The sequence below is a fragment of the Crocodylus porosus genome, unplaced genomic scaffold (assembly GCF_001723895.1).
Source record: "Crocodylus porosus isolate Cpor-Errol unplaced genomic scaffold, CroPor_comp1, whole genome shotgun sequence".
Taxonomy (NCBI): Eukaryota; Metazoa; Chordata; order Crocodylia; family Crocodylidae; genus Crocodylus; species Crocodylus porosus.
Window position 1 is genome coordinate 237,451,224 of NW_017728886.1, and position 14,901 is coordinate 237,466,124.

The 14,901-nt window shown below is 39.9% G+C and overlaps 1 protein-coding gene across 1 annotated transcript in view; it reads left to right on the plus strand.

Moving 5' to 3' along the window:
- The window catches only part of RIMS2 (regulating synaptic membrane exocytosis 2), an 867,608-nt gene that overhangs the window by 726,613 nt on the left and 126,094 nt on the right, over positions 1-14,901 (plus strand). Inside the window, exons 28-29 of the mRNA XM_019551690.1 lie at positions 10,201-10,373; positions 11,270-11,551. Of these exons, the coding sequence (XP_019407235.1) occupies positions 10,201-10,373; positions 11,270-11,551 (455 nt within the window). The remainder of the gene's footprint in view (positions 1-10,200; positions 10,374-11,269; positions 11,552-14,901) is intronic.

The window sequence follows — 14,901 nt, forward strand, 5'->3', positions numbered from 1 at the left end:
CTGAGAGGCTCTGGTTTAAGTTAAATCAAGAAGGGGTCTGGGACAGATACTGCATACTCCAGTTTTTCCCAAATCAGTTAAAACTGATGCTACATTCAACCAAGTTTGTCTCAAACCAGTTTCAGCCATTTTCAAACTGGTTTATGCGCATTGAACGTCTATTCTGTTACAGGTTTAAACCAGTTTCTGATCACTTAAACCGGTTTATGTATAATGTCTGTCCCTAGCCAAGAAGCTCAACCTCTAGAATTGCTCTTCTCCTCAGATGATGCTGAAGAGGTAAATTCAGTGGCAGGTGTGAAAGCCTTGAGCTTGCAATCTGTCCATCAGCTTTTGGAGTCTATTGACTCATGCTTTTTCTCAGTGCTGTTCTCTGTTGCTCCCAAACAGTAGGACGGTCTCAATCAGGTTATGGAAGCATGTTCCTTATGGCTTCCCTTTGGTTTAGGACTTCTCAGACAAGACAATCATGTACTTAATACCTAAATGCAGGATCAGAGCTGGTAAGCAACGGATGTCAGAATCCCAAGTAAGAATGTACAGAGGCCATTGAAAAAAATAGTATTTCCTCCAAAGGTTTGGAGAAAATATATGCATAGGTTCTGTACTATCAGAAAGCTTATTTATGTATCTACATTATTGGTGTGATTTTTCAGAATAGCTTAGCACATACTATTAGCATTTGTGTAAATAGCAGCTGGTGGGGCATAGAACCCCTGAAAATCAGAACCCTTTTTTAGATGTCTAAATATGTACACACCACATTTTTTGCCCCTTCTTGTGCTACAACTGTGTGACTTTTTGCATGAGCCAGTTTTCCAGATGCTTTAAAAGATTTTTCTGGCACATTAAACTAAAACTCCTCAGACAGAGTTTTGTTTGGCTTGCCAGGAATTAAAGCATTGCATCCATGGATTCATTGCGTGCAAACACAAAGGCACTCAAAGACATGTAATGAGCCTCTTTGTCTACCAGATGGCACTGCAACTTTTTTGTAGTTCACACTTTTGAATTGCTGCTGCTTTTGAATTGCTTCCACTTTTTTTTTCTTTTGTGGTTTGCTGGGTCCCTGCTTCCACAGCTGTGTGGCAAGGCATGGGTACAGGGTGGGTGGGGGGCCCTGGGGCAGTGCTGGGCCATCCTGCTCTCCTGTGGTGCTGGCCAGGAACCTGGCTTAATTCATTGGAAAACCTAGTGCATGTAAACACAGATGTGACGCTCCAAAATAAGCAAGTTTAAATTTTATCAACCTATTTAATTTAATGAGGATTAAAACCCATGGTGTGTACAGGTGCCCGATATGAGCAAGATACAGCCTTATCACAACATTAATTTAGTTTTGGTGAGTATACACTATACATATCTTTTTGGTATATCTCTTATCTGTATATGTTTGTCTGTAGAACAGTTTGGAACTTTTATGATGAATGGTGCAATATAAACGTAATTTTATTGTCATTGTTAGAGTTAGTTCTTATCACTGTTATCATTTTATTTAATTTTGTTGGCTTGCTTCATGGAGTAGTTGTTATTGAGGTATTAAATTAAAAAAATCTAATGAGAATAATTAAAGTGCTGTATTGCAGCTGAAATTTATACAGCCCTCTGAGGCTGCAAAATGGGGTAGAAATTTCCATTCAAATCATGAAGCAGTCCCTGAGTTGTTGGGCCCTAAGTGCTCATGGAGATACTATCAGCTCAGCAATAACAGAGACATATTCAACCTGCTTAAATTGCAAAAGGTTAGAAAGTTTCTTGCTATGGTGGAGCAACATACTTTAGTCCGTAGCAGCCCCTCAGCATTCTGATCCTTTGGTGCAATAGAAAGATTGCTGAGAGAGAACACATTAGATCAATATGTTCCAATATAAATGCTAAAAAATTTAAACTGATGAAAAGAACACAAGAAAGAAACCATGCTCATCAAACAGGAGCGATTTGGAAATCACTGAAATTTTTAATTGCCTAAACAGTTTAGTGATAGTTCAAGATAGGTTGGTAATGCTAGATTAAAACGATATAACTAAGAGCAACAATACAATTATTTTTAGACTATGTGCTCCAACATAGAAATATGTATAAAAAATTAGAATTCCATGTAGCCATGTGCTTACATAATGACATTTCCTGGAGATACGAGAAATGTTTGCACTGTTGCTGAAGGGTAGTTGTAATAGAAAATAGAATATGTTTGTTTTCTAGATTTAATAAGGCTCTTGTAAGAGTTGTTACCATGGAAAAAATATTTCCTTGCCAATGCAAAGTAATCAGAAATCAAATGAGCTTTTAAATATGAATGTTAGAATCTCATGGGTACTTTAACTAGCACAAAGGACGGAGATCTCAGATGTTTGGTGTCTGATACTATGCTTTGGCTGGTATAATCATGAAACTTTATTCTTTTTTCTGAGACTGAGGTCTTGGAAAAAATAACACCATAATCGGTGCTCCTGTTTTGCAGCAGTGTTGAATATATATAATAGCTGAAAGGGAAGCAAAAGAAGTGATTGGATGCTTTTGGTGACCCGTGAACATGCGATGAAAAGTAAAATTTTCAAATGAGCTAATAAACCTAGGTCAAACAGTATTAGACTACCAAAATTATACATATAGAGAGAGAGAGAGAGTGAGAGAGAGAGTGTGTGCCCAAGCTTTCATGAACCCAAATTTACTTCATCAGATGCTGTTAAAGTACATGCAGAAAGGAGAGTATAAGGAGATAACAATTAGAATACAAAAGACAAGGGAGGTGAGAGAGAGAGAGATTGTGGGGAGGCATAGGCAATGCATGGGGAGGTATGGGGGGACATGTGCCCCCCTGAGAGCACTGGTACCCCCCCCGACAGTGAGCGCTTCAGGTGGTAGGGAGGCATAGAGAGCTGTAGTGCCCCCCCTGAAACTGGCTCCACTGGCGGTAGTGCTGTGCCACCAGTGTGCTTGGCAACCAGCCACTGGGGCACCTCCTCCCCCCCAGTCACTAGCTGGTGAACCTACCCCCAGTTGCTAGCTGGCCACTGAGGGACCCCCCCCCCCGGTTATTCCCCACTGATGCCCCCCCAGACTCAGGAGGTATCAGTCACCCATTGGGGGAGGGGGATAATGGGAGCAGTGCTAAGAGAGAAAAGCAAATCAGCAATAAAACCCTAGGGGTTCAAAAAAACCTAATCCAGGTAATGAATAAGAATTTGTAGGCCCTGTTTAAACCATACTTTATACAGTTCAGTTTGTGGATGATTTCTTGTTCTGCAGTTTCCCATTCAAATTGGTTTTTATTTTTTTTTGCCTGAGAACAGCAATTCCAAAGTTAGGACAGAGTGTCCAGATTGGTTGAAGTGTTCTGCCACAGCCTTTTGAGTCTTTGATTGGTGTCAAAGCTGATGTCAGATTGGTGTTCATTCATTCTTACACACAGAGATTACTGTCTGATGTAGACAGCAGAAGGCATTGTATTAGATCACATAAGTACCTCTACCATACAACCTTTAAAAAACACATTATTTAAAGGGAATTTCCATAATCCTACACAATCCTGTCTTCTGCCTGGGCTAGGAAATAATTACAGTCTGTCAGACTGTATGTGATAACTATCAACAACTATTGATAAATTCTGTGCTTGTGATTTATGAAGTGAAAATTATTTAAAAAACCCTAAATATAAACTTTAAAAAACATTCAGAAGAAGGAGGTATGGGAAATTGTGGAAGAGGGATGATATTGGCATGTCTAGGCTAATGTTTAAAACCTCATACAAATATAAATAAAGTATGCAAATCAGGATCCATTCCAAGAAATGTCTATCTTTGTAAAACTATTATGTTAACAAAACTAAAGGGGTAGTGTATTGTATAGGGACAGGCCAGAGAAAGATATTAGAAGCTTCCCTGTATAGAATTACAGTGGACTTAGGACTTGATACTGTTTTCACGTGGTCAGTGGAAAGATTCTTGTCAACCTCAGTAGTGTATGCCAGGTCTTTAAACTCTGATATGCAGGACACTTGCTGCTATAACACTTGTTCTAATCAAAATAGTCCAGATACATGAGCAGAATAATGGCAGAATTTCTGAGCAATGTTATGACAGAACAAGGGCAGAACAATAACTTGAGCAGCTGTGTGCATGCCTGTAAGGTAAGGATGAGGCCTTTGACCTTACTCTAGATAAATGGCAAGACAGTGAAGTTTCAGATTAGAGACACGATTGTGCTAGGCAGTTAAGAGATCCTGATAGACTGGATTTGAGAAGATATGCTTGAATATGTGTTTTAGTAAACAAAGTAGCTTATATTAAGACTTTGAGAGAGGGCATAATAAGTTATTTCTACTAAAACGATCCTTCATCCCAGATTCACAATACTCTGAAATAATAATGATCGATTCTCTTTATGCTTAACTATATTGTAAGCTAATCATGTAATATTTAATGAGGTTTAATGCTTATATACAATACAGCAACAGATAATTCTTTTTAACATAACATTGTTTTCAACATAAATGTGCGTCTTAGTACTTAAATGTTTTGGAAAGACAGGAAAAGAATGAAATTATTTTATTAAGGAAAATGTCCAATTTGAGATATTGCAGTAATTTTTTTTCCAAACATATATGAGAATTTCTAAGACATAAGGTTACTTTATATATCCAGAAGGGATGGTGACTGAAAAACATAAAGTATAGTTATTGTTTTTAAATACTTTAAACTACATAGTAGAGTGACTATTAAAATTATGACATTGTTTGCCACAGTAATAATCATATTTATTTTTATCAGGGTTTTTTTCTCTCTCTCTTAAGTGCTTCAAGCTCATTATGGGATCTGTAAATCAAGTTGTGTTATTTCATGCATCACTGCAAGTAATTATGTATTCTGTAATTAGTTAAGAATTCTGGTGATGATTTACATCCAGATATACAACCCCTACTTACTTCCATGCAGCTTAGCTGTGTTGGTTGTGGAATGCTAAGTGTGTTTATGTGCTGCAGCCAAAAGGGTCACTGTAGTTCACATAGACCTGTCTGACTCACATTAAGCTAGCTAGGTCAGCTACTGATGATAATGTGATCACAGCAACATAGGGTTCAGAAAGTTTAGCAAAAGTGTGACATTTTACATTTCCCCTGCTGTCATATTTCTCCTTAACATGTTTTATGCTCCTTCTTTTGAAAATAATCTCTTAAACTAGTGAATCCTCTACTGCAATGTGTTCCTGTATCTCTAATGATCAGGAGAGCTATTTAAATGTCAGGTTTCTATTTCCACTGGGATTTGCAACTAAAGAGATCTTTACTGTATTCTTTATCAGGCAGTTCTAAGGTTTTTAATGACTTTTTCAATAAGTGCTGCAGAATCCAAATTTATGATTTATACCGAACTACCTAAAATCTCATCCTTTTAAAGTCTGAAGCAACAGAATGGCTGGAGATTGGAGTCTACATAGGTAGAAAGGCCATTTTTTCTTTCTTTGGTCCTGCATCCTAAGTTTCAGAGAATAGCTTTACTTTTCTCTTGAACCAGTTTAGTTGTACATAAGAATGCAGACCTAACACCAATTTGTGGCTAGATTATGGAATTTATGCCATAGCCTTGCATTAGTAGAAGTGTTAGAAAGATGATCCAGTAGATTTGGGATCCAGCCTCAGAAACCCCATGCTTAATTCTTGGTCACAAATGCCTTGTGTTCCCTTGAGCTAGTCACTTATCCATCCTGCATCTCACCCTCCCAATCATAAACTGAGAATAAGAGTTTCTTACCTTGGATAAATGGGTCATTGTGAGGCTAACATTAAAGGTAGAAAGACACTTAGGCTAAGGACAGACATTCAGTTGATCCAACCTACACAGGTTTCTCTAAACTGCATAGATTGGAATGGGAGTGAATGGAACATAAGTTTGCCCTTTGGTGGGGAGTAGGCAGGCAGATGCCTGCACTGGGTAAAGCCAGATGGAGGATGCTCCTGGATGCCTCCTTCTGTGCTAGAACTTGTCAAGGGCAGCCAAATGCAGCCAAGCATGGGCCATCCATGACTGGCTGTCAGGCACATGCCTCAACGCCCTGCTGTCACTGCGGTATCCAGCCCTAGGCTTCCAGAGCAGGTCATAATGGTATGCCTGGCAGCCTGGCTGGTGGTGGCACTGGGAGGGGGCACTCCACAGATGTAAAGTTTGGGCCTCTCAGAGCAATGGGGGAGGTGGGAATGGAGGTTTCAGTTCTGTCAGACCACAGCCCTTCTGCCAGCTGCAGCTCCTGGCTCAGCCAGCAGGCACCATGGAGCAGGCGGGGTGGGGAGTGAACAGGGAAGCTTCCCAGCTCGGCTGGCCAGCTGGATTGGTCTCCACAGTTCCATCCCCCACGCCAAGTTGCTGCCTTTCAGCAGCAGGGGAGTGGACGTAAGTAAGGGGGAGAAACACAGTTCCCACCTAGAGTTGGGGTCTGCACATCTGGGAGGGGTTTACATGGCGGGGGCTTATCCCCTCCTTGGCTTTGCCCAGGTGACCAGCTCAACTGGCAAGCCCAGCCAAGCAGCCATGCAGGGGTAGCAAGGGGGGAAACCCCCAACTACGTGGAAAACCCCAGCTGTACAGACCCCATCTGGGGTGGGGAGAGGGCCAGGGCAGGAAGCTCCGTTCCTTGCTCACCCACCCCTTCTTCCCCACTGCTGAGAGGCAGCAGCTCGTGGAGGGGTAGGACTGTGGAGGCTGGCCCAGGTGGTCAGCTGAGCTGGGCAGGGGCAGCAAGGGGGAAAGCCCCACTGAATAGGCCCCCCCAAGCTGTGCAGACCCCAGTCCAAGGGGAGAGCCATGCCCAAGGTGGGGAGCTCATTTTCCACCCCCCTCTATTACCCCAACCCCCTTTGCCCTGCCTGGTTACAGATGCAAACAGGATGCAGGGCTGGAGAGCAGAGGCTTTGTTGCCTCAGCTCTGTGACAGCCTGGGGGCAGGGCTGGCTTGGAGCTTGGATGGAGCAGAGGAGTATGGGCAGAGGTTAGCCTTCCTGCCCTGCAAAGAAGTGTTAGCAGGGATCCACAGAGGATCCTCAGATGCTGGAGGACAGTGACCTAAGTTGAATCAGGAAGGGATCTGGTGCAGAAGTTTGATAGACCACTCTAACCTAAAATGATTAAATCTGCATGCATCTACATGTACACTTTACTGTGAAGTTGACTAATTAGCTCCACAGTAAAGCATCATCGTCTACACAAGCAGTGCTATTAGGCCACAGTAAAGTAACTACCTCTGCTGTGGGGTAGTACTGCCCAACACAGGTACTATTTTATAGCAAAGTTATTTAGTGCACCACAACAGACATTTAGATGGTGACTTGGGCTAGCTGGAGCATGAGGATGCTACAGTGCAGGGGCTGCCTGCTGGCTAGCTTTGTACTGTAGCACCCTCATGCCCCAGCTAGTCCCACTGAAGCATGTTGAGCTGGGTGGAGGGGGAGCAGCTCTGGGCTGGCAGGTTGACCTCTCAGGTCCCCTGCCAGCTGGGGCTGTGCCATCCCAGTTCAACATGCTGTGGTCTCAGGAGCAGCAAACTCTAGTCCGAACCGTGCCGGAGTTTATTCAGGTGCCCTAATTTCACGTGTAAGTATATCCACTGATACTACATCCATCCAGGTCTATCTTAGACTGGGTTCTGCCATTTTTAAACCAGTCTATGTGCACTGAACTTTTGTTCTGTTACAAGTTTAGGTTGTTTTCCAATTATTTATACCAGTTTATATGTACTATACCTAGCCTTAAATACTATAAAGCTGCACCTGCTAAATCACGGGCAGATACAATCTTTCTTGAAGCTACTACATAAGCACAGAGTCCAACAGGGGCTGACCTTTTTGGACAGCATGCCACAAATTAGCTCTGCACCCTCCCAAAGTGCCACTCTGATCTCCTTCCCTTGCATCATGTGATGCTGTGCCTTTTCCTCCCTCCTGCTCTTCATGCCCAATCTGCTGCTGTGCTTTCCATTCCCTACCCTATCTAATACTGTGTTGCATGTGCCCTCCCTAATCTGTCACCCATCACACACATAGGCTTCCTGTAGCATTTTTGACATACCTTCTGCAGTTTGGCCATCCCTGCCCTAAGCTATCTCTGCTGGTGTGCTGGCCCCTCTCTGTTGTGCCCTTTTTTGTTACTTGCTTCCTGCAGGAAAGCTGGAATAAAAGGTCCTTGTGCTTCACAGGGGGCAAAAAGGAGAGAAGTATCTTGTACAGACACCCAAAACTTCTCCATTTGCACAGGCATGCAAGGGCTATCACAGATTGGTCCTTTAGCTTTTAGGCTCTTTCATCAGTGCATCTGACTTGTTGGTGTGGCCTATAACTCAGGTACTAAACATATTGTAGCACGTTATGACTTTCTCCCATACTGTTCTTCAGCCTTCATTTATGATGCCCCTATGTTTTTTAGCAGCCCTTCCCTCTTTTGTTCATTGTTTGGGACACCAGTTTTTCCTTCAAATCATGCCATAAAACACATATTTTTCTACCAAAATAGTCTAAATTAGCCCATAAACGAAAACAGACTTTTATATGCAAACAAGGAAAAAAAAAAAGATATCTGCCCCACTTAGAGACTGTGCTATCATTTGGTAATTCAATGCACCCTTTTATTTAAAGTGTAAGCTCTTTGGAGCAGCTGCTATGTTTCTCTCAGTAACTGTTTAGGGCTCAGGCCACTGATTGTTGTCAATAATCCTTAGTCCTATTATCATTCAGTGCCCATAATATTAAATGACCATTGTAGCATTCTGCTTAGTCATAATCACAGAGTTAGGTTGCACAGCACAATGCAGTGTTATGCGAAGATATCTAAGTTGTCTCTTAATTAGTCTCTCAAGTGAACTAAATAGCCTGGGTGAGTGCCATATTAATGTAACAAGACTGATTCCAGCTCCTGAGTAGCTTATTTGGAGTTAGCCAGGCTGCATCTGCATAGCCCTGCATTGTTCTGTGCAGATCAGAGGCATGTTGATGAACTTATTACATCTATGATTGAGAAAGCTGGGCTTTTATGGTCAGGCAGTAGAGGTGCTCATTACAAAATTCTGCAATCCCAAATTCAATCCTCTCTGCTAACACGCCACACATTTAACTCTTTTAAATATGATATGCCTTTATAAATCAGTAAGCCTATACCTAGAAAAAAAATCAGTACGAGTCTGAATTCAGTATGCAAAACTTAAATCCCAAAGGAAAGTGATTAACCATTTAGTTTTGGGATTGAGGTAGTTCCTATTAGAACATACAAGTTTCATTATTGAATATATTGGATACCTGTATCTGTACCCTGATTTTTTTTAATGGAACAAGATAGCTGTATCTGGGATTTTCTAAGGGGTCTACTCTTAACCAATGCCAATGCAAGTTGAGTATTGAAGGCCAAATTTTTAAAAGCATGTAATAGGCATGTAACTTAGGCATTTACCTTTAAAATCTGGCTTCTTGCTCCTTAAAATTCATTTAAAATGCCTAACTTAAACATTTCTACAAGTTGTGTTTGTGATTGCACAAATACAGTTGTGTTTCTAATTTTATTTTGATAATCTCAGGTGTCCATTTATTTTAATATTTATTAGCCAGACATATCTGTGAAGGTAAATGGTATGTCCTAGGAAGGTAATGTCATTTAGAGAATTAAATGGTTTTATTCCAAGTCAGGTTTTCGGTAGTTAAGCAAGTTGGGGTAAGTCATGTGCTCTTTCCATGTTTCTGTTTTACCATTTATAAATGAAGTGTATTAATAACTAGTAGGGGTGTGCAAAGTGGGCCCTATTCGATTCAGATTTGAATTTAGTCTGAATCAGGGACAGTGATTTGATTCATTTATTAAGATCACTGTCCCTGATTCCATTCTACCAAATCAGATCAAGGACTGAAGCTTTGCACAGCCCTAATAACTATACCACAATGGTTTTAGGAGACTTCAGACTTTGCAAAGGTTTTGGAAATGCTCCAGTTAAAGTTGTTAGACAACTTACTCTACATGTGTTCCAGAGTAGAAACCTGAGTTTTACATCTTGAATTGGGTGATATACATGTGTATATGGAAAGGATATTTGTAAGCTGTACAATATAATGAGTTTAAACTTCATTGTAAGAATGAAGAATTTAGTGATGCAGGCATTTAATATACCCAGCAGTTAATTTGTGGTGATCTCACGGACAACGTCTTTATTTTTGTTGTTCTGATTTTACAGTATCGGTCAGGACGAGATCATCAGCGAGGCTCAGACAACATTTCCAATAAATCTTCAGACAGTGATGTCAGTGATGTGTCAGCTGTTTCTAGGACAAGCAGTGCTTCTCGTTTCAGCAGCACAAGTTACATGTCTGTCCAGTCAGAACGACCAAGGGGAAACAAGAAAATAAGGTGAGTAGCTGGAAGCTGTAATGTTAGCCTCTGAATTAAAGTTCCAGTGACTTGAACACCCTTTCCTGGTAAAAGTATGAGTTAACTATGTTCCTAAACTTTAATGTATGGAATATTAATAATACTTAAGGAGCTTGCAAAATACAGGATTTGGGGTTCTCTTTTTAATGCTCCTTCAGTTTCTTATGCTATTTATTTTTAAAAGTAAATAGAATGTTTTTCATATGGAAAAGTTTAGAATCATGAAATGTCACTTGCTTGTCAGAAAGCATTTGTGACACCTCAACTTGTATCTTTTAAAGACAGAGTTTAGTAAAATACTCAACAGTTTCAAGGGTAGTTTCATTTACAAAATACTTACTGGCTGACTATGTTAGAGAAGAATTGGGCCTACCTTCCGTCTTTGTACTCCCAAACTGCCAATCAAACTGTGAAGGAGATATTGCATACAATGAAAACAAGATCAGATCCCGTGTATTTATTTGACAAGTATATTTGTCACGAATACTTAATGCTGGGAAGGCTTCCCTCCCAGAAAAAATGAGATATTTAAATAAAGGATAGGTTTAAGTTATCTCAGTTTCTAGGTCTGGTATTGTCTGTAGCACCACAATATGTACGGCCTTTTTTGTGTGTGGTTTATTGGCATGTAAATTTGCATAGACTCAGTGCTTTAGATTGTCCAGGATAAACGATCCCATCTTAATCCTTGTTGATACTGTACTGGGAAATTAACCAGCATGCTCTTAATTCTCACTTCATTTTCCTTTTTAGTTCATTTCTTTTCTTTTAAATTTTGCTGTCTGTATTGCACGTGTACTTTTTTCCTACAACCCTAACTGCTTTGCTTTCTTTTTTGTTTGCATGCCTTCTTCAATTTGTGTTGACTTCCAAAGGTCAAGGGATATAGAGGAGAAAAAAGAGGGAGGGCAGGAAGGGGATGAGCATGAGGAGGTATTTCCTGAGGAGAAGGAACAGGAACATGAGGAAAAAGCAAAGGAACAAGAAGTTAATGAGAAGGGGGAAGGGCAAGAGGTGACAGAAAACTGTGATAAAGAGGAAAATAAAGAGTCAAGAGATGATGAAAAAATCCAAGATGCTGAAACTGAGGAAGGGAAAGAGAAAAAACAGGATAAAAAAGAGGATATACAAAGGCATTTCTCCCAAGAGGATGTCAGGTAAAATCTATTTCCATTCATAGATAGCTGCCATAAGTCCTATAGTTCTCTTTCCTGTACCTTTTTTTCTTTCTTTCTTTTTATATTTGGTATTATATATATTATATATATGTGTTTATAGTCTTTATTCCCCCTCTCCCCTCCCTTCACCTTCAACCACCATTCTCTAATATCTAAGCAAATCCCATTTTTAACTTTAAATGTGGTGGCTCTTCATCCAAAGACATGAGACATACATTAACTTGTTCCATTAATATGCATGTACTTGCAACATTTTATTTCTTTTAACCTGTTTAACAGTTTAAATTTTTCTTCAGTAGATAATAGAGATTCAGGGAAATTATCTTTTATTGGATGATATCTCATTAGCACAGATGTCTTCTCTTGATACCTGTGGCCACAGCAAAATTAGAAATTGAGTTTCATAATACATTAATGGGTTTTATAGTAACAGCAAAGGTGCTACTATACTGCAGTTATGTTATCTTGTTCCATATATATATGGATCAGCTGTACACATAGATAATCAGAGACTTTCCTTTCATCTCCTGTGACTAAATGGTGTGGTGTGCTATAAAGTGGTAGAGAGTTATATAGCTGTGCTGCTGTTCTGTGTCTCGAAACATTTTTAGTACCATTAGATATACTTTTATCAATGAAATTTCTACATCTGCACAGAGTTACACAAGAACTACAGCCTATTATTCTGAAATGATGATTTTAAATATGTATATTTCTTATGTCTTCCACTTAATTTGCAAGGGCAAATGCAATATTCCGTATTTGATTTTATCATTAGTAAAAAGTGTTTCTTGACTAACTGAATATTTTTGCACCTCCTTTTTGTCATGTAACAATGGTAAAAAAAAAGAAGTTACCCTTGTTACACTGAACATAGATTTTTTTTTAGCATAAGGACAATCATTTTTACCAGCAGGGCTGTCTTACCCTTTCTGTTTTACTGCAAACTTCTGCTTAGAATTTTTATCCAATTTCTCTTGCTTTGCTTCTTGCTTTCAGTTTAAAGGAACAGTACAACTGTCACTCTTTCAAAATAAATATGTGCTCACATACAATAGGATGTGCAACAAAGTGCAGACTGATATGTTGGATGTGTATCATGAGGATGACAGGCTTTTCAAATTGTGTACGTGTTCAAGAACAGTTCAGATTTTTTTCTTACTACCTGTGGCCAGCCAACTGGTGAAAGCTCTTACCTTTGCTCTGAAATTTCTCTTTCTTCAGTTGTGAGTGATCCAAAAGGCAGGGGTCTGTCACTGACCTTGTATTATATTTTCCATATTTCAGAAAATATAAGACCTTTATTGTTTCTCTTCGTTTCTAGTTATTATAGGGCCAGATTCTTTGATTCATTCTTTGGCCTTTGTATAGCCCCAGTGATGCATGGAGGTGGAAATAGGCTGCATCTCCAAACTGAGGAGTCCTCTAGCATGGGAAAACCTTCAGTGGCCTCACATTATTGCCAGCTTCCAAATCACCATACAAGCCAGAGGATAACGGAGGAATGTCCTGGTGTGGGGACAGTGCATGCTAATACTCTGCTATCCAAAGTTGCCTGATGTCCCTAAGGGTACTCCACTCTAAACCAGGACTATAAAGGGCTGGCCCCAGGATCACTAATGTAGTGTCCATTCCACTTTCATGTTACATCCCTTGATATCCTGCACTTTTCCCAGGAAGGAGTTACACACAAAGCATTCTACTATATATATAGTATTTGTTTGTTTTGAATATAATCTGAACATAGCAGAGGGAAAACATATATGTTTAAATATTATATTAGGGTTTCCATGGTTGGTGTGTTATGATTATTCAAAAGAGCATAGTTTACAAATTAACTAAGCTGGCCCCAAAAGATTTGTTTTTCTTCACTGGTAAAAATAAAATTAGCTTTTATTTTGGTTTGGGAAAAGCAACAGTTGTTGTATGTGTTAGAGATGTGTAAATAGGACAGCAGGTTTTTCCAATTGCAAGAGTACTCAGGAATGGTAAAGATACCTGTATATTGTTCACATTTCTATCCAGTGCGTTTAGTGAACAGAATAGTAATTTTAATTATTTGGGGTTACGTTGCCACAGTTCTAAAATATTATGGCTTTTCATACTACAGTCTCAAGGCAATGTTTGAAGACTTTGCATTGTGCTTATCTAATTGAATCTTCATAACCTTATCAAAGGCAAGATGTCTGCTATTAGATAATCATATCCTGCAGTTTGTGCAGGAATTTAGTTTTATGAGATGCAAAATGTATCTTGCTAACAAGTAGTATCCCACTTAAAAAATAAAATGTGTATCTTCATGTTGTGTCTTACCAATGTTCTTCTTCAGTGCTGGCTAACAGAAATTTTGAACCTAAGAAAAGCAGTAAAATATAAGCAGACAGCCACCACACTCGCACAGAACCTAATATCATAGGCCTTATAAGGAACATAACTTGTTAAGGTAAATGGGATGAGGTGCAAATTCTATACAGTATAACCTCATAAATCTGGCCTGCTCAGGACTGAGCACCTGCTGGATATGTGAAAATTCCAGATTTTTTAAAACAGAGCGGTGACTGATCGTGGGGCAGGGGGTCTTTAGGTCCCAAAGCAGTGGCCGCACACAGAGTGGTGGTGCGGGGTAGTAGATGGCAGCAGCAGCTGCCACATGCAAGCTTCCTCCTGCACTGCTCCAGGACCGCTGCCACTACTCCCCAGTGGTAGTGTATTTTTAAAAAGTGCCAGATTTTTGAGAATTCTGGATTTTTTATATCTAGATTTATGAGGTTATACTGTATACTTAAAAAGAAGTGTGGACTTCATGTATTGCAGCAGAGAAATATGGTCATTAACAACATAGGGAAACTAAAAAACTAAACAAGGAATTAAAAGAGAATACTTTTCTTACCACAAAAAGTGAGGGAATTCGCACGTGTAAAAGAGGAAATGTAAGTTAAGCACCTCATGATATTTTTAAAGACTATAAGGTCTATATAAGAGTAACCATGGGTGCATCCAGATGAGTGTGCATGTGCCTCAGGCAGCGTGTCAAAGCAGTTTGAGAAACCACAAGAGGCAAGTTAGGAACAAAAAAATGTTTCCCGCACTGCATATTTGCAGCTCCGACTAAATTTGATACCTGGAAATCCAGGTATCAAAAAAACCCCACAGAATAAAAGCGGAACAAGGCACAGTCCTGGACCATACCCTGAGGCAACCCCCTGGTGAATCCTCCAGAAACACTCTGGTATCTGGCCAGAGCATCTTTATGGTGCTTCTGTTGCCCCAGCATAGTTTCATAGTTTCATAGTTTCTAGGGTCGGAAGGGACCTGAGCAGATCATCTAG